Source organism: Lepisma saccharinum, chromosome 9 (genome assembly GCF_977018435.1).
Source record: "Lepisma saccharinum chromosome 9, izLepSacc3.1, whole genome shotgun sequence".
NCBI classification, from domain to species: Eukaryota; Metazoa; Arthropoda; class Insecta; order Zygentoma; family Lepismatidae; genus Lepisma; species Lepisma saccharinum.
The window spans coordinates 79,717,503-79,741,825 of NC_139237.1; the positions used below are offsets into that span (position 1 = coordinate 79,717,503).

The following is a 24,323-nucleotide window of genomic DNA, read 5'->3' on the forward strand; positions in this document are numbered from 1 at the left end:
CCAGCAGGTGACGTAAGAAATTTTTTACTGTCATATGTTATCTTTGGCTTGACTACAGGTCTCTTACATCAGCTTTCCAAACAGGGATCCTTTGGACTTTTCTATTTCACATATGTGTTACATAGCCTGCCCAGCTAAGTCACTGGATTTTGTTGTTCTCATAATATCAGGGGATGATCATAGATTATTCAGTTCTTATTATGTACACAAAAGGATCTCCTGAATGATGTAGTGGTAACATCGTTGCCTTGTAATCAAGAGGTCCCAGGTTCAGACCTGGTGGAGGCATATAGTAGTTCAGATCACACTTTAAACTGTAGGTCCAGTCTCGATTAGCCTTCATGTGCATAATGTGAACTTTAGAGCTGAGCCGATACCACTTTGAACCAATACTCTCACCGATTCCCACCTGTACTGATTCTTCACCAATTAAAAGGTGTTCAATTTATTAATTAATATTAATGGATGAGTATTCCAAACCAATTATAGGCATCAATTTACCAGAAGTTTTGCTTCAAAATATTCAAGAATTACATCAGGATATCAAAATACCTTTTATGCAATCTCAAAATATGTTTGTTTTTGTGCAATATTGGAGCAAATTAAATGAACAGTTCAAATTTTGCATAATTTCAAGAATAAGCAGACTGCAAAAATGTTGTGAATTTTTTTTCATTTCCTGCAAAAGACCCAAATTTCAGAAGAATACAGCTCTGTATAGGCAAGTATCGATAAATATAATCCAAACGATACTTCCTGATACCAATTCCAGATATCAGCTGATACTGAAAAACTAAATATGCTGACCAAGGCAGTAATTTATTTTATTATAAAACATAAACTAACGTAACGTTTCAACCTTCTAGCAAGGTCTTCTTCAGACTCTGTATCAAGTACAAAAGTAACCAGATACAACAAGAAGGGTAATATATATACACAAACATTACTCCCTCCAGACTATTTAGAAAGTTGTTAGGAACTTTCTAGCAGATGACTTTCACTTTCCAACTTTACTTTCACCTAAAAGGCTAAACACAATTACTTCCATATAGAATGTGGTTGGACTTTTTAATCTCACGCTCTTTTCCCTTCATTTTTCTTCCTTCTCCTCTCCTCTTTTTCTCTTGTCCTTTCCACTCTTTCCAACATCTTCTTCCATTCTTTGTTTAACTTCAGTCCCCCATTCCAGTTCATTGTGTCTTCTTCGCCTTTCTTCTCTATTTCCTTGGCTTCCTTCCATTTTCTCACTAGCATTCTCTTCTCCCTTCCTATCTGCTTAGCCTCAACCCACTCTATGTCATGTCCTGTTTCTCTCGTGTGTTTAAATATTGCATTTCTCTCTCTCTTAAGTCGTACATCATCCCTATGTTGTTTCAACCTGTCTTTGAGCCTTTTTTTCGTTTCTCCTATGTACACACTCTGACATTCTTTACATTTTACTTCGTAGATAATCCCTTCTTCTTCCTCTTCTCTGTTTTCCTTTTTCTTGTTAGCATTCCTCGCTATTCCTAAGATGCTTCTCCCTCCCTTCCTGTAAGTTTTAATTCCTGCTTTTCTAAGCACTTTGCATATCTTTTCTGTGGTCTTCCCCATACTCCTTATTCCAAACCTTCTCTCCTCTTTTTCTTTCTCTTCCAATTCTCCCCTGCCCGTTTTCTTACTTCTTCTGTTTATGTCCAGTCTATCCTGCTTCTCATAGCCATTCTTTTCCAGCTGTTTCCATAGGCTATTTATTTTGCCTTCTTTTTCACATTCTTTCATGCATATTTTCTTGATTCTGTCCTCCATATTCTTTATAAAATTTATTTTTGTCACCTCACTTACATCACTTCTTTTGTGGCAGAATACCCCTGCTGCACACTTCTTCTGATGCCAAGCGGTTTCAATTTCTTGTCCTCTTTCCCTTTTCATCAATATATCTAGATAGCTTAACTTGTCTTCTTCTTCTATTTCAAGTTCCAATAATATCCCTCTTTCTTCATCTTGAATTTCTTTGGCAAAAATGTCAAGCTGCCTCTTCGTTCCCTTCCAAATGCCAAAACAGTCGTCCACATATCTGCAAAACAGAACCATTTTGTCACCTCCCTTTTCTATCACTTTCTTTTCCCATTCATTCATAACCAATTCAGCCAATGCTGGGCTTAGACTGGAACCTATATTTAGTCCTTCACTCATTAACATTATTTTATCTCCCATTATACTGTAACCGTTATTCCAAATGAGAAGCAGGATAGACTGGACATAAACAGAAGAAGTAAGAAAACGGGCAGGGGAGAATTGGAAGAGAAAGAAAAAGAGGAGAGAAGGTTTGGAATAAGGAGTATGGGGAAGACCACAGAAAAGATATGCAAAGTGCTTAGAAAAGCAGGAATTAAAACTTACAGGAAGGGAGGGAGAAGCATCTTAGGAATAGCGAGGAATGCTAACAAGAAAAAGGAAAACAGAGAAGAGGAAGAAGAAGGGATTATCTACGAAGTAAAATGTAAAGAATGTCAGAGTGTGTACATAGGAGAAACGAAAAAAAGGCTCAAAGACAGGTTGAAACAACATAGGGATGATGTACGACTTAAGAGAGAGAGAAATGCAATATTTAAACACACGAGAGAAACAGGACATGACATAGAGTGGGTTGAGGCTAAGCAGATAGGAAGGGAGAAGAGAATGCTAGTGAGAAAATGGAAGGAAGCCAAGGAAATAGAGAAGAAAGGCGAAGAAGACACAATGAACTGGAATGGGGGACTGAAGTTAAACAAAGAATGGAAGAAGATGTTGGAAAGAGTGGAAAGGACAAGAGAAAAAGAGGAGAGGAGAAGGAAGAAAAATGAAGGGAAAAGAGCGTGAGATTAAAAAGTCCAACCACATTCTATATGGAAGTAATTGTGTTTAGCCTTTTAGGTGAAAGTAAAGTTGGAAAGTGAAAGTCATCTGCTAGAAAGTTCCTAACAACTTTCTAAATAGTCTGGAGGGAGTAATGTTTGTGTATATATATTACCCTTCTTGTTGTATCTGGTTACTTTTGTACTTGATACAGAGTCTGAAGAAGACCTTGCTAGAAGGTTGAAACGTTACGTTAGTTTATGTTTTATAATAAAATAAATTACTGCCTTGGTCAGCATATTTAGTTTTTCATAATCATGGAAACAAGGCTTAATGGAGTTATAACTGATACTGAATCATTGGTATTGGTATCGTCGCGGCCGTAGTGAACTTAAAAAAATAATATAATTTAGTACTCAAATTGGAAAGTAGTTAGTTATAACAGTTATCTATATTTTCCAGGCCAAAGGGAAGTGAACATGTTAGTGAAGAAATTGAGGAGAACATTTCCACTGAAGGGAAAAAGTAAAACTCGAAAACCAAAGGATGAGACAAAAACAGATGAAGTTCAGCAGGATGAAGAGGAAATTGATTCTGAATTGACAAAATCAATAAAACGTAACAAAATTTCACATAAAAAGCATACAACGTTGCCTGAAATAAATTTGGACAAGTAAGTAGAACTAACCATTATGAATGAAAATGTGTGTAGTGTTGTGTCGTAATTTTTGTATTTCTTGTTAGTGATTATTTTAGTTTGCTCTTTTTTCTCTTGTTTTACTTATATTCTAAATGTTCTCTTCATCTATTTTACCCTCAAGTTACTCTGTTTTGCCAATGGATGATGCAGACTATGAGATGATTGATGAAGACGTAAATGATATTGAAGAGGAAGAAGATGAGGACGAAGGCTTTATCTTTAAGGGATCAGCTTTGAGTGAACCAATGTGGGTTCTACCTTTATATTCACTACTGTCGAGTCAGAATCAGACTAAGGTATGGAAATTTATGTATTTGGGTCATTCCTGGAGGCATGCATATTTCGTTTTAGAAGAAAACACAAAATTTGAAATAACACATTGTAATGTTAATTGTTCATATTTCTGAAAGGTGTTAGGTGCATTTTCCTACCCTGTTTTGTCACAAAAATGATGCGGAATGAACTTCAAAATGCGAAATAGACTCTTAAACACGAAATTTAGTGTTTGATTATGGATGCGACACTTTCTGAAGTTTGAACTATCGTGTGAGTTATGCAATTCATGGAAAATTGATTAATTCTGCTTTAAATTTATACAGGAATAAACTTAATACTCTGGTTACTACATAAATGTGCTATTAGAAGAGAGATGTTTATTTTGTGTAATAAGTGCAGCTTTTAAATCAAATTTAGGATTATAGTCACAATTTTAAAACCAAAATGTCATTTTGTATACCGCTTTTGATCTGATTTTTCACCGCTATAACACCGAAATTTAATTTTATTTACCACTTTTGAACCTGAAATTGGTTTGGTTTTTGTACTGAAATTTTGCTTTTTTATTTACCAAAAATATGTGCCTCTAACTATTACTCAATAACTGTACAAAATTTGAAAATGGATTCCCAATTGAATCCGGAGTTATGTTAGCTCTAGGTTAGGTTAGGGTAGGTTAGTTAATCCATGATAACCTATTCTAATAGATAAATTCCTACATTTCAAAAGTAAAAGTCGAACAGAAAAGGATTAAATATAAACACAATTTTGATGAAATTAATGTATGTGAAGCTGATATTTATATTCCCAGTTCTTAATATATACCACTTAACCCTTTCGTCACAGAGAACGTATATCTATGTTTTTCTCTATGATGCACTAATCACAGATATCATTGATATACATTCTTTGTTTTTGAGTGCTTATGGAAACGTGTACGTGTTTGTATGTCATTCGTCGAATGTTTTGTTGCAAGCATTTGATATTTCAGTTCGTAACTTGCCTGCCTGAGGGCAGCACAAGTTCTGTTTCAGTGTTCTTTCTCTGCTAGTCCATTTGGTGCGTCTGCTGTAGATTTTCTCATTTGGCTCAATGGCTGACAAAGTTTCTCCAGGTTGTTCTCGACAGATACTCTCCAAGGATTATTTTCAATGTTGTCTGGAGGAGGTTGTGAATGATACTGGGTCTGAACTGAAGAAGAGAATGTACAAAGTGATATCATTCACGCAATATTTAGAAAAATAAAGATAATGATCAGAAATTTTTTTTAGAGATTTTTGAATACTTTGTCATAGCAACACTGACACTTGTTTGAAGAAACTTATATGTAGTTTTTGTAAGTTAGACTGTAATGTAGTAGTAGTTTGTATTTGTACACAAAATTTACATTTTCTACAGTATATAGTAACAGAATAATAAAGAGAATGAAGAAAACGAATTTTTTTTAATTTTGGGGGATGGCAACACTGTCAATTGAAGACAATTACATTCCGATTTACAAGTTAAATTTTAGACAGTAGTGTTTTGTATTTGTATACAAAATTTTAAGTCTTTACGGTACATAGTAACAGAGTAATGAAAAAAATAAACAAACACCAACAATAGAAAAAAAATAGATTTTTGAATATATTTTTGGGTTTCAATGCTGACGCCTGAAAATAATACACAGTCTTTGCAAGTTTTTTTGTAAACTGTAGTATTTTGTACTTCTATACATAATTTGAGGTCTGTACAGTACATTGTAACAGCGTAATTAAGTTTCAGAAAAGGGTCCAAAATGGTACGTTAGCTATGCATACATGTCAAAAGGGTTAACTGTAGGCAGATTAATAATAGCAATAATAAAAAAAATAAGGGAGAGTTTTTCAATGTACAGTTAAGGTTCATGTTAACACGTAACTGGAAGTTTGTGAAAATTTTGGATTTTCACTACAATTAGCTCGTAACTGGAACTCTGGTGGTGGTTATCTTTACTGCTACTTCTTGCAGTTACCAGCCTAACTGGAAGTTATGAAGCAACATGGCCGCCTCATGCAGCTATTGAAGTTCCACACTCGCAACTTCACTGTCAGATTACACAAGATATGATTCATAAAACTGTTCAATTGTTACAGAGGAAGACTTGTTTTAGAAGAAGACTTGTTTTGTTTGGCAGAGCTTTCAAACACCCATTCAAATATGGAAATTAAGCAGCGTAGTTGCTATAATTCACTTGGCGAGGTTGTGTTAGAGGTGACCAGGATATCCGGTCTACCAGGTGGACAATCTCCAAATGGTAATTTGGTGCAGTGGTTAGCGGCACCACCTTTCGGAGCTTGTTGTGTTTTGTAATCCTAGTCACGGATCTTTTTTTTTTTTTTGTTAATTATTCAAGTCATGCTTTATTGTTGAATGATCTTCTCTGAGAAATATTACAGTAAATTTTGAAATTATTTTTACTCGTACCTTCATATTTTTAGAACTTGACCTACAAAGCGTGCTCACCAACATGTTCTTTTTTCGCTCAACAAACATGCATAGAGAGGTACAAAGCATGCAGTCAAATGTACAATATCTACATATTAATAGTGTTTATGTCAACAAACAGGTATTATTAATGTTTTGACTTTTAGAGTTCTTCACAAGTTCTTCTACAAGAAAATATCTGCGCTTGCACCTCATAACAGCATTTCCCCAACATGGAATTGAATTGACCTTTATTAGAAGAAAGCCAAATCTGTAGTGCTTGCTTTTGTTGATTTATTTCGTAAGAATACAGAATGTATACGCAGCCATTGTTCCTATGCAATTACATACTTTCGAGTGGGTTGTGCTTTTAGTTCTATATTAAATGCCAGGCTGTGTGCCAATTGACGTGGTTTGAAACTATACTAATAGATGGCATGCAGAACGATTCCCCATTTTTCCGTGCTTCAGCATTACCAACATTCCATTTTGGAGTACAAAGTTACAATTTGCTAACTGCCAGTTACTGTCACATTGAAAAACCCGGTGTTGGTTAAGAGTGGAGATTATCTCCAACTGGCAGATAGTTAACAGAAAGAATCTGGACATTGAAAACCGGCCCTAAGTAAAATTGTAATATTTTATTTCAATAACTGAAAGCCACATGATACTTTCTCAAACATGTGTTAATATGTCTCCTATCAATAAACTTTAGTGTTAAATACATTTGACTGAGAGTAGCGAACATATCTAAAGTTTGTTACTAGAAGTCATATGGCTGCATGTATGCATATATTATGGGATGGGATAAACTTTCAACCGTTAAAACAATATTAAAACCATGTTTTACTGTGTCCACCATGAATATATGTTGTATTTTCTTACAGGTGTTCTTGCCACCTCCAGAAGGCTGCAGACTGTGTGTTGTTGCAACTAATGTAGCTGAAACGTCATTGACAATTCCACATGTCAAGTATGTTATTGACTCTGGCAAAGTGAAGGCTAAGTTCTATGACAAGGTCACTGGTGTCTCGGCATTCCATGTTGCCTGGACCTCAAAGGCATCTGCAAACCAGAGGGCTGGGCGTGCTGGAAGAATGGGTCCTGGGCATTGTTACCGGTAAGCCAGCACATTCAGTAAGAATTTAATTTCCAAGATTTAAAAATGTAAGCTTGCTCAAGAAAATTGCTTGAAACAAGTACAAGGTATTCAAAAAGTTCCCCATCATAAGCTGAATCACAGTGTTCATTGTGTCCTCTGTCAAGTTCCATACAAGTCTACAGGGAGATTTGCACATTTTTGAACACACAGGGAACTTAATCAGGGGCTATGAGATGGTATTTGCTCTTGACGCTAGTGCTAAGGTGGACCAGATCATGAATCTTCATACTGTACACTCACAATTCCACATACCCCCATAATGTAAAGTCTGACAGATTCAAATCTGAGAAGCAAATGGCTTCTCTGTGATCAGTCCAGTGTTCCAGCCAGTTTTGCTCAGCCCTGGCATAATGCAACAAAAGAAGAAATCTGTCAATTTTACCATTTGGCCTATGGCATGAGATTTGTAGACACCCTCTAGTTTCTCAACACACTGCAATTTCTCATGAATGCGAACATTAAAGTTTTAGAACTTATTTCCAATAAAAAGGTTACATTAAAAATTACGTGCATATACAAGGTCTGTCTCAGAAGTGATGTGATTGACAAAATATCACTGGATGTTGCAACACTGTCTAGTGGTAAAGGAAGTTCACAACTTGAAAATTTTGAGTATACACAAGAGGCAGGACAGTTGATTTGGACTAGTGGTGGTGTTATTGCTAAGATTGCAGGACAATATTAAACAGCATTACTCCCTAAAATCCCATGTGAAATCCATGCTCATTGTGATTTCTGTTTGTCACAGGGTTGTGTACAAAGAATCCCTATGCCCTGGGCAGTCTGGCCTGCACACTGCTCCCACAAGCTGCATACAGTCCAGATCTAGCTCCCCACAACTTTTACTTATGTTGAAGGGCCATCATTACAGAACAATTCCAAACATCCAACATGTCTCAACATAGTCTTTGAACAACCTCACAGAAAATTAATTCTAAAAGTGTTCAAATGAGTGAAACGAATACTGGAAGCATTGCTTTCACTCTTAATGGGGCAGATTGTAATCGAGATACCAGAATACATGGCATGGTTTCATTGATAAAAATGAATTCTCACTTCTTCTCAGAAGGACCTTGTAAGAATTAGTGTTTCATTTGACCCAGTTGTACTGAAGTAAAAAAATTACTTTCCAGGCTGGGGTGTAAGGGATAACCCTTCCAAAGGACCTAAATGTCAACCTCTCTTCCAAGTAGAACACCCTGAACTGCATTTTGCAGAGTAATGAGGCTCTAGTGTCTAGACTCGCAGCCAGTATAATCCTTTGTGCGACTCGTGTTGTGTCATCCTTGTTTCCTTGTGATTCTGCCATCATTCTTCTCATTACCATTCATCTTCATCTTCCCGATTGGTAGAGGCATGCATATTTTGTTGCGATCCGCGTTTGCGAGAGAGACAAAAGACAGACGATATATTCGGGAGTCGAATGGCTTCGTCTACGCGGCTGGTCCAGGGATACGTGCCTCCAGGTTACGTTGCCGAACAATAGGATAGGTTAACCTAACCTACTCACCCACTCTGGGCTTGATTGAACCTACGAAACTACTCTGCTGTGCAACCTGGACGCACCCATCCCCGTGCAGCTCTACGCTGTCCTCCAGTGACCATTAACATGGAGGATGTCCCCAGTAGACCAGCATCCATTCCGAGGAATGATTGCTGGTTTATCATAGGGACTTTCAGCCTAGTTATTCCGGAGCGAGAGGTACGCTTCCCGGACTTACCCGCCCAAATATGAATTAATAAATCAAGATGTTGGAAAGACACATTTAATATTCTGGGAAATATCACATTTAACTATATACAAGCACTGCACAAACTTATAGGTTTGTTCTTACATATGAAACCAACAAAATGGGTAACAAAAGCATTGTACTTACATCTTCTGCTTCCACCTCATCACACATGGGCCTTGTAACAACACTTGTCACTCCAACTATAAATGGGGGATTTTTGTGGGTCTGCACTAAAAATATAGCGGTATCTTAAGACATATGGGTATTGGCTTGCAAATGAACTGTATCAGGGAGCTATATCACAAAGGATGGGCCGAATAATCGTGGATGTCTTTGGATACAAAGCATCATGGTTTCCTGGAGGCTCATTGTCCTCACCATGTGGTTTTGAAAATTTCCGAATTTTCATGGATATTGGTTCCATGCACTTTATGGCACTTCAAGTGCTGTAATTCGTCCATATTATACACTACAGGACTATTTCCAACCCCTTAATAGATACTTCACATGTTGGAACACAAATGGCTACTCCATTGTCCTCTCTCCACTGGCCTACTCTGGCTCAAAACTTGGAGCGATGTTAACTGTACCAACTATCCACACAGAGTGAAATCAAGATGGCTTCCTCTCATGTTAAAAGCTATCTCAGACTCATTGTCTGGTAGCCACGCCCATGAGGCCATCTGATTGGTCCACAGCACTTTGTGTTACTTGCCTTCATCTAGTACCTCGAGAAGCCCAGTAGATGGCAGTCTAGTCAGGGCTAGTTCCACTGACTCTCACCAGATGTCTCTGGTGCTGTGAGACCGATTGTCTTTTGTCCAAAAACATCGATTTTTTGATGTTTTTGTGGTTTGTTTGCACATATAATTGTGACTTGGAGTTATTTTCAGGGAAAGCCAGTTAATTTGTGCTTGCACAAATGTTATCCTGAAAATATGTGTGTTAATAAAAAAAATGGCATGAAAAGTAACATGTGCTCTCTGAATTCTACCTAAAAACAAAAGGTTGTTTTTTTGATAACCAATGAATTTTGGTCTGGGGCTTATTAATTACTTAATATTTCAATGTTATATCATACTTTTACTAATTAGGCCTAATTTCTGTTAATCTTAACATATCTGGGAATGTCTATTCCTATTAATTTTACCTGAATTGAATTGGCCTTGTACTTTGGTTGGAGTGGAGTGCTGCCTGTATGTATTGGGGATGTATACCCAACCTTTGGTTGGTTATACATATCCCGGGCCCTCGGGAAAAGAAAAAGGATACGTGAAGCGGATCATTTTTCTTTACCCTTTACTACACTATACCCAAATACATACACAAAAATATTTATATACACACTGAATCGTTATGACCACGCTGGTCCGAAAAGAACATATACATGAAAGAAAAATAAATTTGCAATTATTCTTGCCCGTCACTTGGATATATGTTTGAGATATTGTTCTGTTCGATATATCGAACGATTTCCTAGACGGTATATACATGGTTAATAACACACACTTAAACGTTTTCAATAAATGTTCATGTTATAATGTCTGCTTTTTGTCGCACTGAATACAGTTTGTGTACTCGACCTGAGCTGCATAGTAATTTTTAGATGTGTATCTACTTGTCTCTGCCCCTCATTCACTTGAGGGTGCAGTACCTTCAAAAAATGTTCACCATACACCTTGGTATGTTGTCCACATTTGATCACCTCACCATTGTTCTTCAATATCTCCTTAGGTGGAGCACGCTGTCGCCTGGCTTTGCGCAGCATCCGTTGCCAGCAAATGTTTTTGTTGCTAGCTTGGTGGAACAATGCTTCGACCTGGCTCCCCATTGAGATTGTGTACAATCGGTAGAATGTACTCCTTGTGTGAAGTCTGTCGGATTGTCATGGTGGTTCGTTTCTGGATGTCAATGTTCGATTACGAACCCCTGACACACTCCCTGCTTCCCCATATTACTGGAACGCTGAATAAATTGTCTCTAGTTCCTGGTATAATATGTTTGGGGGTCTGCTGCTGCCTATGACACCATGCACTTTTGTATGTTTGCTCCGGGGTTTTGTGGTGACACTGAGGGGGAGTTGGAGTGATGTACTCACTGGCCCCACTTCACACGCAGGCTTTGACCTTACCCTTGTTGGTTTTGGGTTGTTCCTCATAAACAACCCTATATGTTTGGGGGCGCTTGCATATTTCTATTACCGCTAACCCTGGTTTGGTCGAACCTAACCCATCGGTAGTGCACATACCCAATGATTGCTAAACAATATTTTGCTTGATTGGTGGTGAGTGATCTAGCATAGATTTGTACTCATAGGGAAATAAATCTCTATATGACGGTTGGACTCACTTTTGTGTCCAACAAAGAAATGGTCTTGGTAGACAATAATGAAATTACCCTCTATACCACAATGAAATTGCCTTGGCATATAATACTGAAGTAATACTTTTGTACACAACAATGAAATAGGCTTTTGTATACAACAATGAAATTGACTTTTGCATACAATGATAAAATAATCCCTTACATGATCTTGACAAAAATTTTCTACCCTATGTACAAATGGGTGAATGTCACAGACCAGACAGAACCTCATCCACAAAACCTCTGACCTTTAACACATATTAATACTAGTGTTCAAAAAATGTGTAGCTTTTTCTCCTCATCTTGTACCTGTTGTACACTCCTATCCGTGCGTCTTACCCTGGATGCGCTAGAGGGATACCAATACCTCTTATGCGACTAATACTATAGCGCAGGAGCCGTACCGTCGCGTACTTCTCTCCTACGTCCTACTGATATCGGGTTTAGGAAGAAACGTAGAGCTGACGAGCAGACATCTACAGTTTCCATGGGGAAGTATCACAAGGGTACGAGGGTGGAGCCATTTGTGCGCAGTTACTCGTCTTACCAACAGACGAAGCAAGTCGTAGGGAAACGGCTGCACCCCGTTGGGATTGAGGTTGAGTCCTCGTTGAATTCAGAGGCCCCTTGGCTTGAATTAACTTCTTTGAGGTACTCTCGATGCTAACACCGGATGTAGTAGTCTGAGCTTCTCAATGTAATGACTATACACCTTATAGCTACACCTCCACAACTTCATGTTATTGACATGTTGGTTGGGTAGGCTCTTACCGCTAACACAATGAACAAGATTAAATATGTTATCCGTCACCTGATCACTACAAACTAATGGACCGAAGAAGGTGTGGAACAATTTGTGGGTCTGTCCCTCTAGAGCTTTGCTTTGGAGATGGGATTTAAGAAAAACTAAATCATACACTTTGATCACAGTCCTGTTTTGCTGTGATTTATTTACCTTATTGTTGGCTTTGTTTCGCCTTTCGGCCGTCCGGGATACAGCCATGAACAATTGCTGATCCCATTCGGTTTGTTCACCTGTAGGAATATGGAAGTGTTCCATAACGGAGTTCCTGAGTGAATTGTTTGGCCCTAACTGGGGACCATTGTCTACTATGATTCTTTGGGGAAGTGAAAAATGTACAAAACATATATCAATGAGTTTCCTCACTATTGAATTCCATGCTTACTAACCGTGTAGGAATTGTTACACCCTGGCCACCATCACCCCCAGCGAGAATAGCACAGGCTAGTTTCCCGAGGGTTGCTCATAGGGCAGAATGGCATTCATCTCGCTCTGTTGAGATTCCATTTGTCTACCCTTGGGTGTGTGACCTGGTTTGGTGAACCATTTTACCTCATTGAGTGCGTTGAGTATGGTATCCATACCTCGTGGGCTGAAGTGAACCAGGTCAGGTCTCATGTTTTGACCGTAACCCATGGTTTCTTCGAACAGCGACATGTTCATTTCTCGGCCCTTGTGCCCTTCCTCGATGAGGAATCCAGAACCCTTACATTGCTATTATCATCAAGGGATAATATTTTTGCAATTAGTGAGTCATACATGGCCCAGAACCTGTGTCGGTTCTCATTGGCTAACCTGGGAACTGGTGGAGGAGTCAGAACAATGACCTTCTGAGCACCTTTCCTCTTTAGGGTGTAAATGATATCCTGGAGGTTCCGGAACACCTGGTTGGTGTCCTTCCCTCGGAGCATATCATTTGTGGATACCATTAATAACACATTTTTATGAACACACTTTTCCCTTCTCAAAGCACTGAGCAACTGCGCTGAGGTTTGTCCAGATATGCAAAGTCCGATGTGGTAATTACCATCTCTGTCTCTTTGGACAGGATACCCGAATTTTCTTTGCGCAAGACGTGACAAGATTGAGTCACCCACTGCCTGATATTGATTTATCAGTGGAGTGTGCTTGCATGAATCTGAACATTGTGGGACAGGTTTAGGTTTGGCATCGCCCTTCCCCACGTCAGGACGTTGCCTACCTAGTTTCCCTGGTTGTGCACATTTGGATGCACCTCAGCGAGATGCTTGGAAGACCCGTGTGAGCTGGCGGAACTCTTACGCTGGGATGTTCCACCCTTTCTCCGGTCTACCTTGGTTCTGTTTGGGTACTCCTTAGGCCGGGAGCCCCTCGCAGATTTGCACATGTGAACGTCGTCCTTTTTGGACGAACCGCTCGCTTCACCCTGACCACGACTCACATAGGTCCGGTTAATGCGAGTCGTAGTTTTCCCGTAATTGGGTCGTGCTGGCCTTGCAACTTCCCTCTCAGGATATTGTGGCACTTGCACACTCTCATACCGAAGTATGGAGTTGGCCACCTCCTGAAGAGAGACGAAGGGAGCCAGGATTAACTGGTCCTTCAAGCTGCGCGGCAGCTGTTGCACAACGTGGGTGAAAACCTGGTTGTCGGCGATTTCTGGCAACGCAAGCCTAATCATTTTGACTTGGCGCCAGAAATATTTGTGCACTGATCTATGCTGGGATGGGTTGTACCTTTCGTTGAGAGCCTTCGCAAGGGAAGAAGCTCTCCACCCATCCCCTTGGAAATATGAGAGGAACTGCCTTTTAAAATCTGAGTAGGACTTGAACTTTCGTTCGTTCCTCTCGTACCACTGCCCTGCCTCGTCCCGTAGACAGAACGAGATTATTTGGAGGGCATCCGCCAAATCTACCTCCAGGAGAGTGAGATCTCTCTCAAACTCCTGCACAAAATCGGAGGCCAGCCTGTTCCCCTGCCCGTTAAAGGTTGGGAGCTGTTTGAGATCAGCAAACCTAACCCTAGGTTTGCTCTTGTTCCTCCTCCGGTTCTTCCTCTTCCTCTGGCTGCGGACTTCGGCGTCCGAGCTTTCGGAATTGGATTCCGGGGAGTTACCAAGTGGGTGGTACTTGTTAGGGGGAGACACATAGCCACTACTCTGGTCAGAGCTTTCGTAACCCTTAGGTCGTCGTTTGGCTCGGTACAAGGCCTGGTGGACAGACACATTCCGTGCAGGTGAGACGGGCTTGGTAGCTGACATCAGCGGAAGGGCGGACTGAGTAATTCGTCTCTCCATCCCTTCCAGGCAAGCAAGAATCCTCATCAGGCTTGCATTGTCAGACCCTTGTTCTGCTGGCAGCTGCTCCTCACCAACCCTTTGTTGTGAGGAGGTGCGCTGCTCAGTGACTTGGCCCTCGGAAATGCATACATGCGAGCTGCGGCCTTCCGCCTGGCAGTTCGGCATTTCCTTCCTCACTTGCTCGAGAACCCTGTTCTCGATCGTGACCATGTGGTCACTGCAAGTGAGCTCTCTGCATATGTTTTCTAGGGCATCTAACCTCCCTAGAATCTGAGCTGTGGTGGTCTGATTGTCACCGCCTTGCACTTCGCCAACGAGTTCCCTCAGTTGCGAAATCTGGCCTGACACTTGCGTAAAATCCCTTTCTAACCTTGACTATAAGTCATTACATTGGATCTCTATTTGGTTAATTCTATTGGTGTTGGACGCTACTTGCTTTGTTAACAATTCTGAGGTCTTCGTGGTGGCATTGTGGATGGAGTCCAGTCTGGCCTGGAATTCCGTCCTTACGGCTTCAAGTTTCCTATTTACTTCCGCCGATGCCTTGGCAAATTCCCTACCCTGAGCATCAATTTTCTGACCCTGCGCTTCAAGTTTCGCATCAAGTTTCTGACCCTGCGCTTCAAGTTTCGCATCAAGTTTCTGACCCTGTGCCTCAAGCTTCTGACTAACATTTTCAGAGACTTTCGCTTGCTCCTGGAGCATTGCTACAATGAGGTCGAGTTGGGGGTTACTACTGGTACTTGCACTACCGTTGGGTGGGAACCCACGACCTGCTGGCCGTTCCAGCGACCTTGATCTGGTATTCATATTTGGGGAGTGCCGGTATTGAGTCTCATAATCTTGCGATCCGCGTTTGCGAGAGAGACAAAAGACAGACGATATATTCGGGAGTCGAATGGCTTCGTCTACGCGGCTGGTCCAGGGATACGTGCCTCCAGGTTACGTTGCCGAACAATAGGATAGGTTAACCTAACCTACTCACCCACTCTGGGCTTGATTGAACCTACGAAACTACTCTGCTGTGCAACCTGGACGCACCCATCCCCGTGCAGCTCTACGCTGTCCTCCAGTGACCATTAACATGGAGGATGTCCCCAGTAGACCAGCATCCATTCCGAGGAATGATTGCTGGTTTATCATAGGGACTTTCAGCCTAGTTATTCCGGAGCGAGAGGTACGCTTCCCGGACTTACCCGCCCAAATATGAATTAATAAATCAAGATGTTGGAAAGACACATTTAATATTCTGGGAAATATCACATTTAACTATATACAAGCACTGCACAAACTTATAGGTTTGTTCTTACATATGAAACCAACAAAATGGGTAACAAAAGCATTGTACTTACATCTTCTGCTTCCACCTCATCACACATGGGCCTTGTAACAACACTTGTCACTCCAACTATAAATGGGGGATTTTTGTGGGTCTGCACTAAAAATATAGCGGTATCTTAAGACATATGGGTATTGGCTTGCAAATGAACTGTATCAGGGAGCTATATCACAAAGGATGGGCCGAATAATCGTGGATGTCTTTGGATACAAAGCATCATGGTTTCCTGGAGGCTCATTGTCCTCACCATGTGGTTTTGAAAATTTCCGAATTTTCATGGATATTGGTTCCATGCACTTTATGGCACTTCAAGTGCTGTAATTCGTCCATATTATACACTACAGGACTATTTCCAACCCCTTAATAGATACTTCACATGTTGGAACACAAATGGCTACTCCATTGTCCTCTCTCCACTGGCCTACTCTGGCTCAAAACTTGGAGCGATGTTAACTGTACCAACTATCCACACAGAGTGAAATCAAGATGGCTTCCTCTCATGTTAAAAGCTATCTCAGACTCATTGTCTGGTAGCCACGCCCATGAGGCCATCTGATTGGTCCACAGCACTTTGTGTTACTTGCCTTCATCTAGTACCTCGAGAAGCCCAGTAGATGGCAGTCTAGTCAGGGCTAGTTCCACTGACTCTCACCAGATGTCTCTGGTGCTGTGAGACCGATTGTCTTTTGTCCAAAAACATCGATTTTTTGATGTTTTTGTGGTTTGTTTGCACATATAATTGTGACTTGGAGTTATTTTCAGGGAAAGCCAGTTAATTTGTGCTTGCACAAATGTTATCCTGAAAATATGTGTGTTAATAAAAAAAATGGCATGAAAAGTAACATGTGCTCTCTGAATTCTACCTAAAAACAAAAGGTTGTTTTTTTGATAACCAATGAATTTTGGTCTGGGGCTTATTAATTACTTAATATTTCAATGTTATATCATACTTTTACTAATTAGGCCTAATTTCTGTTAATCTTAACATATCTGGGAATGTCTATTCCTATTAATTTTACCTGAATTGAATTGGCCTTGTACTTTGGTTGGAGTGGAGTGCTGCCTGTATGTATTGGGGATGTATACCCAACCTTTGGTTGGTTATATTGTTTTTGACGAAAACACGAAATGTGAAATAACACATTGTAATCCTAATATTTCAAGTTTCTTGAAAGGTGTGAGGTGCATTTTCCAACCTTGTTTTGTCATGAAATAATGCAAAATGAACTGCAAAATGCAGAATATACTCTTAAACACAAAATTTAGAGTTCAAAATATTTGAGAAGCAAAAGTGGACCCCTTTATACAGAAATAAACTTAATATTCTGGTAACAACATAAATGTGCTATTAGAAGGGATATGTTTATTTTGTGTAGTAAGAGCAGTTTTTAAATCAAATTTGGGATTATATTCACATTTTTAAAACTAAAATGTAATTTTGTATACTGCTTTTGAACCCGAAATTGACTGTTTTTGTACCAATATTTTGCTTTTTTATTTACCAAAAATCCTCTACCGAATAGCCAAAAGTAACAGAAAAGCGAAGTAAAATAAATCAATCAATTCTTTGCAGGCTGTATTCATCAGCAGTCTACAACGATCAGTTTGAAAAGTTCGCCATACCTGATATTCAGAGGCAGCCAGTTGATGACCTGGTACTTCAAATGAAGACCATGAACATACATAAAGTTATAAATTTTCCATTTCCATCTGCACCTGACATGCTGCAGCTGAAATGTGCGGAGAAAAGGTTAATTCTTCTAGGAGCACTGCATCCACCAGAAAAGGAATCCAACACAGGTGAGTAAAAGTTTATTACAACAGTGAAGCCTCGAATTTACATTCTTCAGGGAACCAGGATGAGAAAAACATAATATGCAGGAAAACTGTAAAATCTGAGAACATACAACATGACTCTGCTGTAATTTGGTACAGCCCCCTATCAAACATTAATCTTAAATATAGGTTTTCTGGATACAGGACATTACACGTAGGTGATGGTTAGAAACATGCTATTAGAATGGAATTATTTTTTTTTGTGTGTGCTAAGTATAGTATTCCCATCAAATTTCGGATTTTATTTACCATTTTATTTACAGTTTTTTTTTATTCTGAAATGTGCTAACTTTTGGTACGAAAATTTTGATCTGCCCATTGTTCCCCAATAGGGATACACAAAGAGGAATTAAAAATGTATTTCAAGCTTTGAGGTGTCCACTAAATAGTTGCCAATGCTTTGAATACCACAAGTTTTCTTTATCAAGGCACACAATATGTGGTCACATATTACAAAGTTTCATAATAGATATGTCTTTTACAGCTGCTCATATTTGCCACTGTGTGATTTTAGTCAGTGTGGTATTTAAGAAATATCACTGTTTTAATTTAGTGATGTTGAAAGATTATGTATGTGTAAATTCATCACAAGTTACAGCAAGCCATGGCTGTGTAATTTTCAGTTCGTTAAATTTTTCACAGCTTAGGCAACTAATAATCAGAAGGAAATGCACCACTTCACTACTACTGCCTTCTTCTTTCAAAATGTCAAAACCAATCCTTTGGTTAACTCAGTTCTACCACCAGCATTATCAGATTTCATTCGTTTTGAAGGCGGATTCCCAGTGGCGGCGATTTGGTGCCAAAACCAGGGGGCCAAGTACCATAACGGGGGCAGTAGATAAGATTTAACGTAGTGCACAGGCAAAAGTGGCGAAAACTGGGGGCTATCTACCCCCCCCCCCCTGCCACTGCAGATTCCCCGTAACTTTCACATGGGATGGCACTTTCCAGGCAAATTCCCTGGACAAGTAAAAGGGAAGAGGAGAGGTGCTCTTCGACCCTGACCAGTTGTTTGACAGTTAAAGGAATATAACAGTGCTTGAGACCGCATACGTGTGCGCCAAATGGAGCTTCCAGTAGTTGACAGAAAAGTGGTGCAATTGAAGTGGAGAGAAAATTATTCTGGAATCAGAAGCAAAGAAACCTGGGCAGACCCGCGACTCCTGTGCACCACACTCCCGTGAGGAGGAGACTGGACCATGCTTTCTTATGGCCCGAGCTGAACAGAAGAAGGGAAATATGCACGGAGACTTTTCATCCAAGGTTTTTTAACTTTTGGTCCCGCTATAACTAAATTGCCAATTTTGTTTTCCCTTCAAATATTATTTCCCCCAGAAATAAAATTTATCAAGCAGAGAGGGGGGAATGCCCCCTCATCCCCCCTACAAGTACCACCCTGATTTTAGTCTATATGAGCTGTGCTGGAGAATAATCACAAAGAAAAAAAACTTTTGCAAAACAGTTTTGTATTACAGGGTCTCTACCAGTCTGGAAAACCTAGAAAAAGTCAAGGAGTATACTTTTTCTGGAAAACTCATGGAAATGCCAGGGAAATGTACTGTATATCTGTAAAAGATGAACATTTTTGTAGCCGTGACTAAGTGTAGGTTTTTGAACAAAGAAAATAAAGGACAAACAAGAAATTTTAAATTTATTGTGGACAAACTATACTTCAGTTTGGTATACTGTGTATTACTGGTTGTTCTGAGTGGTTCTTAAAGGTTTACTTAACCATTTTTCATAAATGCAAAATAATATGCAGTGTTTTTTATTTTATTTTTCTTCTTGTGACGTTGATGGACATTCGTTAGAACTGTAGGGTCGTGTGTGTGTTTATCTTGGCCGAGAAAGCTCTGGGAATCCAGGATGAAATGCCTCAAGAAAAATAAAGTAGGGATGGGCCAATACCGATAAAGTACCGATATAAAATTTGCCGATACCGATATTCTACCGATCCGATATAAAATTAGAAATGGTCCTTGAAGAACCTGAAATGTTCATTGATTGATTAACTATATTTTGTATCAGTTACTGGTAGTTACAGTAGAAATTGCATATTAAATACTCTAGGAAAAGGGAATGGTGATTTGAACTATTTTCATGTTGAAATTTACTACAGTAAGTGAATTGGCTTTTACCACTTGTTGAAATTTTTGGATTGTGTTCAGTTAATAGTATTAAGATAGATACTAAATTTGACTATAATTATATATTATTTATGCTATAATTGTTAGAGAATTTTTTGTTTTTCCGTTAGTCAATATATGGGCAAATAATACACAAAGCTCACCCCTGATGCCTCAGTCATTTTCTGTTCATTTTTCCATCTTATTATAACTTGTAGCATGTGATGTGAATATTCTAAAAACTTGGTGAAGTGAGATCCTAAGTGTGGTGTTTAGCTAAAGTGTAGTGACCTTTTTATACACAAGTTGAAGTACATGAATTATCCTTGGTGTGGAAAAATTTGAGGTTTTTATCTGGGAAACCTGGAGAGAATTTTATTTTTACAAAACTGTAGACACTATGTGTTAGAATCCTTGAAAATTTTTCATTATCCTAAGAATGTTCAGATGCTTGAAAAGTATCAACTAATGATAGTATAAGCCAATTTATAAGCCAACTGATACATTAGTATCAGCCCAATTCTTGTGTGTACAGTCAACTCTCGATTCTACGACCCCGGGTATAACGACCCTCTCGAAGTAACGACCCTTTTCCCGGGAACCGTGAAAAATTTAGAAAAATTTGAAAAAAAAAATTGAAAAATTGAAGGAAATCGCCGAAAAATGTGTTGTTTTTTTCCCCACTCATTTCCTTCACGACCGCTCTACCGCTCACAATTGGGTCTGAACTAAAAATAGACACCACCACACCATGCTTGAGTGATATCCAATAGCACTTGACCTCTGCCCTCCCCTCCCTCAAATGCACCAATGTTACCCCATACCCGACGGCCGCTACCCAACGCGCCAGGCTTGTTTTGCCACGCTTTCTCTTGGATACGCGAGAAGAGAAGATCGAATGTGCTTGGATGTTATTTTAAATCGACCTTGACTTGTTTCCTTGTCCTAAGAGCTGCTGAAAACTCGCGGGGAAGGGTGGGAGCAGCCCGAAATGACTGCTGGACTTGCAGTCTTTGTCAATGTGTATGGCAGGTCAAGCTCTTTCATCGATAAATACACCACCTTGAGAGATAAGATCGCAGGAATGTTCGAAAATACAGATGTGTGGCGCCTGGAAGTCTGGCCCATCTATCCAGTTCAGCAGGTTCCCGTGAGTGAGCAACTCTCGGCCTTGTAGTCGACAACTTCCGGTAACCGCTTTCATTCAAAATGTGTTCTTTGTTCCCTGCAACACTTCATAAAAAAGCGAAACTGTTAGAGATAATCAAAACCACATAGGTGAACTAAAGATCGTCAACCCGCTTAATGCGTTGTCATCCAGGTTTCCACAAAAGTTTACTTCGATCTTACGTGCATCATAACTCCCGTTTCCCACTTCATATGTTTTCCTAATTGTGTTGATGTCGTAATATCTGCTAAAAAAGTGTTCCGTTGGCTTACTGACTTCTCCCTCTTTTCCTGTCAGGAAACGTAGGGGGGGGGGGGGGTGTGCGATGCAGATTGTTTCAGCCAGGATTTTCTTGCTGATGCGGGCTGATTACAGGCGAGGGTGGAAAAGGACCCATCCCTCTCCTTTCCTTTGACGTCTAAAATGGGGCAACCAGTTCTGGATATATTCTTGAAAACGAACAAAAACCATAGAACAAGTAAAACAAAAAGGGACCCCCCCTTTCCCCAGCTCATTCTCCGCCACTGGTGTGCACGGCAATGTTGATAATTGCAGAATTCAGTTGTTTTTTTAAATTTATTTATTTATATATTTTTTTTAATGCTGTTCTCTGCATAGGAAATATTGCCCCTATTATTGTCTGTTGCGTGGTAAAACGTAAAGCAAGGGTCATTTCTTTCTTCTTTACACTGCTGTTAAAAGTTCCTCTTGCGTTATCTTTAAAATGCTGGGACTTTTCTCTTCCGCCACCTGTTGCTCGAACTTCCAGCTGGTCTAATTGTTTTTACGATGCAGCTGGCGCCAGTGTTTTGTCTAGCGTCTGCAAAGCTCCTTAACAGCGATGACTCATCCAGCAGGAAGGAAAAAGTTATTGTTTTGAATCTCGCAAAGCTGTTTTGATTTGACGATAAGGAAATTCGATCTCCAGAAAGCAAAACAAGAGTTAAAATAACTTCATGTTCTGCCCTTCTGATAAGCACAACTGTAAATTTAATTTACCTTTCTTCAGAACCATTCATGTGGAGGGAAAAAAAAAGTGTGTTCAATGTAGGAATGGTCGCTGAGACTGATTAAAAAGACATTATTCAAGGGGAAAACGTTTGGAGGGGTGGGTGTTTGACATCGAGAATACTCCTAAATCCAACATTAAATCCACGATTAAGGTAAGAGTAAATAACGATCTACCATTTTGATATGGTGAAAATGCGCAGTTTCATAAAGCTTGTTTTCAGTTCATTGTATGCTGATGGGCTAATCGGGACTAAATATACAGTTTAAAGTGAAATTCAATTCCAAACCCGAATGATTATCAACTGCCACGTTGTTTAATGACCTGTCCTACAGTACGCATTGGGTGAAAATAGATCGCAAGTTGCGCATTTCCTTTTTCACACTGGATTACAATGCAAGTCAAGGAAGGAGTTTGGACTGCTCCCTTGAATGGGGAAGGGGGGAGGGTGAATGAAGTTGGTTGAAGCAAAGAAAACGTTTTTTTTGCGCGATGTATTTTACACAGCCAAACCAGAACGAAAATTACAGCCCCGCCTTTTTTTTTTGTGTGTCTGGTGCCTAGAAAGGTTGTGTTGTTTCTCCCGAGAGATCTAATCTTACCAGTTAATCTTGTAACAGACAATGCTCCAGTAAACCCGTATAAAATCCAACATTCATTCTGCCCGATTATCTCCTGACTTTTGCTGGCACCAGTCTGACTGGTGTCAAGATTCTTCGAGTTTTGCTTGCAATAAGCGAGAGATTGTTTTCCTTTCCATAGGTCTCAGTGGAAACGGGTTTCTCATTAACTAGAATTGCAAGAATTTCCTGGAAAAGCAACGACTGTGCACAATTGAAACAAAGTAACATTATTTTAAATTCTCTTTTGTGAAAACTTTTTCATGTTCTATTTTCCTTCTCAAAACACGCATCCTGTGCATAACAGGTTGTATAACTATCAGGATAAATGGTGTTAGCATCTCCTAGGCATCTTTGTGTCCGTTTGAGCTCCCTTTAAGCTGAAAATTGGTGCAAATTCCAATAACGACCCCTTCGAAATAACGACCCTTTTCCCGGGAACTGTGAAAGGTCGTTGAATCGAGAGTTGACTGTACATTTATATTTCTTTCTGATATGTATATGAAGGTTATTTAGAAACTCAAGACATTAATACTTGTATATTTTCAGATGAATGGACTTCAAAGGTGACACCATTAGGACATGCTATAGCAGCTTTCCCTGTTGCACCAAGATATGGAAAAATGCTAGCGCTGAGTCATCAACATAATCTACTTCCATACTCAATATGTATGGTTGCAGCATTATCTGTTCAGGAGGTATTGCTAGAGACACCTGTTGGTTTTTCTGCAAAGGAGCTCACAAAAGAGACAAGGTCAAAATGGATCCAGATGCGTAGAGCTTGGGCTGGTGTAGGCAATAGATTATATCTAGGAGATCCTATGGTGCTTATTTGTGCTGTTGGTGCAGCGGAATATGCCGGGTGCACGCAGAAGTTCTGTGAAGAGAATGGTTTCCGGTTCAAAGCTATGCTCGAAATCAGGAAGTTGCGAGCTCAGTTAACAAATGAAGTTAATTTGAAAGTGCCAGATCTGAATGTGTGCATAAATCCAAAGATGAACCCTCCTTCTGATTCAGAGGTAAGATAATAGGTCATTTTAAAGTGGTTCCGTATTTTTCTTGCGACATTTATCCTAGAACCCAGAACTTCTTCAAACTTCCAGGGGAGGGAGGGATGAGGTAAAAGAGAGAGAAATGGATTACAACCATTTATTTGTATTTAGGATCACTTGTTTCCAGTGTTACTATCCCAGAAATTATTTTCATTTTGTTCACCCGTGAGTATATTGTGCTCATTGATTGATTTGGTATTTGAAGTCGACTTTATGCACAGTAAGGCTAATCGGGACTGGACCTACAGTTTAAAGTGGGATCCAAACCACTATGTGCCTCCACTGGGTATCAAACATGGGATCCCTTGAGTATAAGACAATGACGTTACCACTATGCCATCGTGGAGGCACTATATTGTGCTCAGAATAGATTAGAGTTGAATTGATACTGATGCTGGTGTATTGGAAAGTATCAGTTCAAATGTAATCACCGATTGCATTCGATATATTCCCGGAGTCTAGGAATCTCATGGGGTCCATAAATATGTCTTGCGACATTTTTGTGGAGTCTAAATATCCTGGAATTATCCTTATTTTGCCATCAGCACTGTGGGAAGAAATGGTAATGACTAAATACCGTATATCTCTGAATG

The 24,323-nt window shown here is 39.7% G+C and overlaps 1 protein-coding gene across 1 annotated transcript in view; it reads left to right on the forward strand.

Annotated features, from left to right (window-relative positions):
* The window catches only part of kz (putative ATP-dependent RNA helicase kurz), a 68,564-nt gene that overhangs the window by 19,199 nt on the left and 25,042 nt on the right, over window positions 1–24,323 (forward strand). Inside the window, exons 8-12 of the mRNA XM_083128507.1 lie at window positions 3,280–3,490; window positions 3,639–3,813; window positions 7,126–7,358; window positions 17,490–17,716; window positions 23,228–23,697. Of these exons, the coding sequence (XP_082984633.1) occupies window positions 3,280–3,490; window positions 3,639–3,813; window positions 7,126–7,358; window positions 17,490–17,716; window positions 23,228–23,697 (1,316 nt within the window). The remainder of the gene's footprint in view (window positions 1–3,279; window positions 3,491–3,638; window positions 3,814–7,125; window positions 7,359–17,489; window positions 17,717–23,227; window positions 23,698–24,323) is intronic.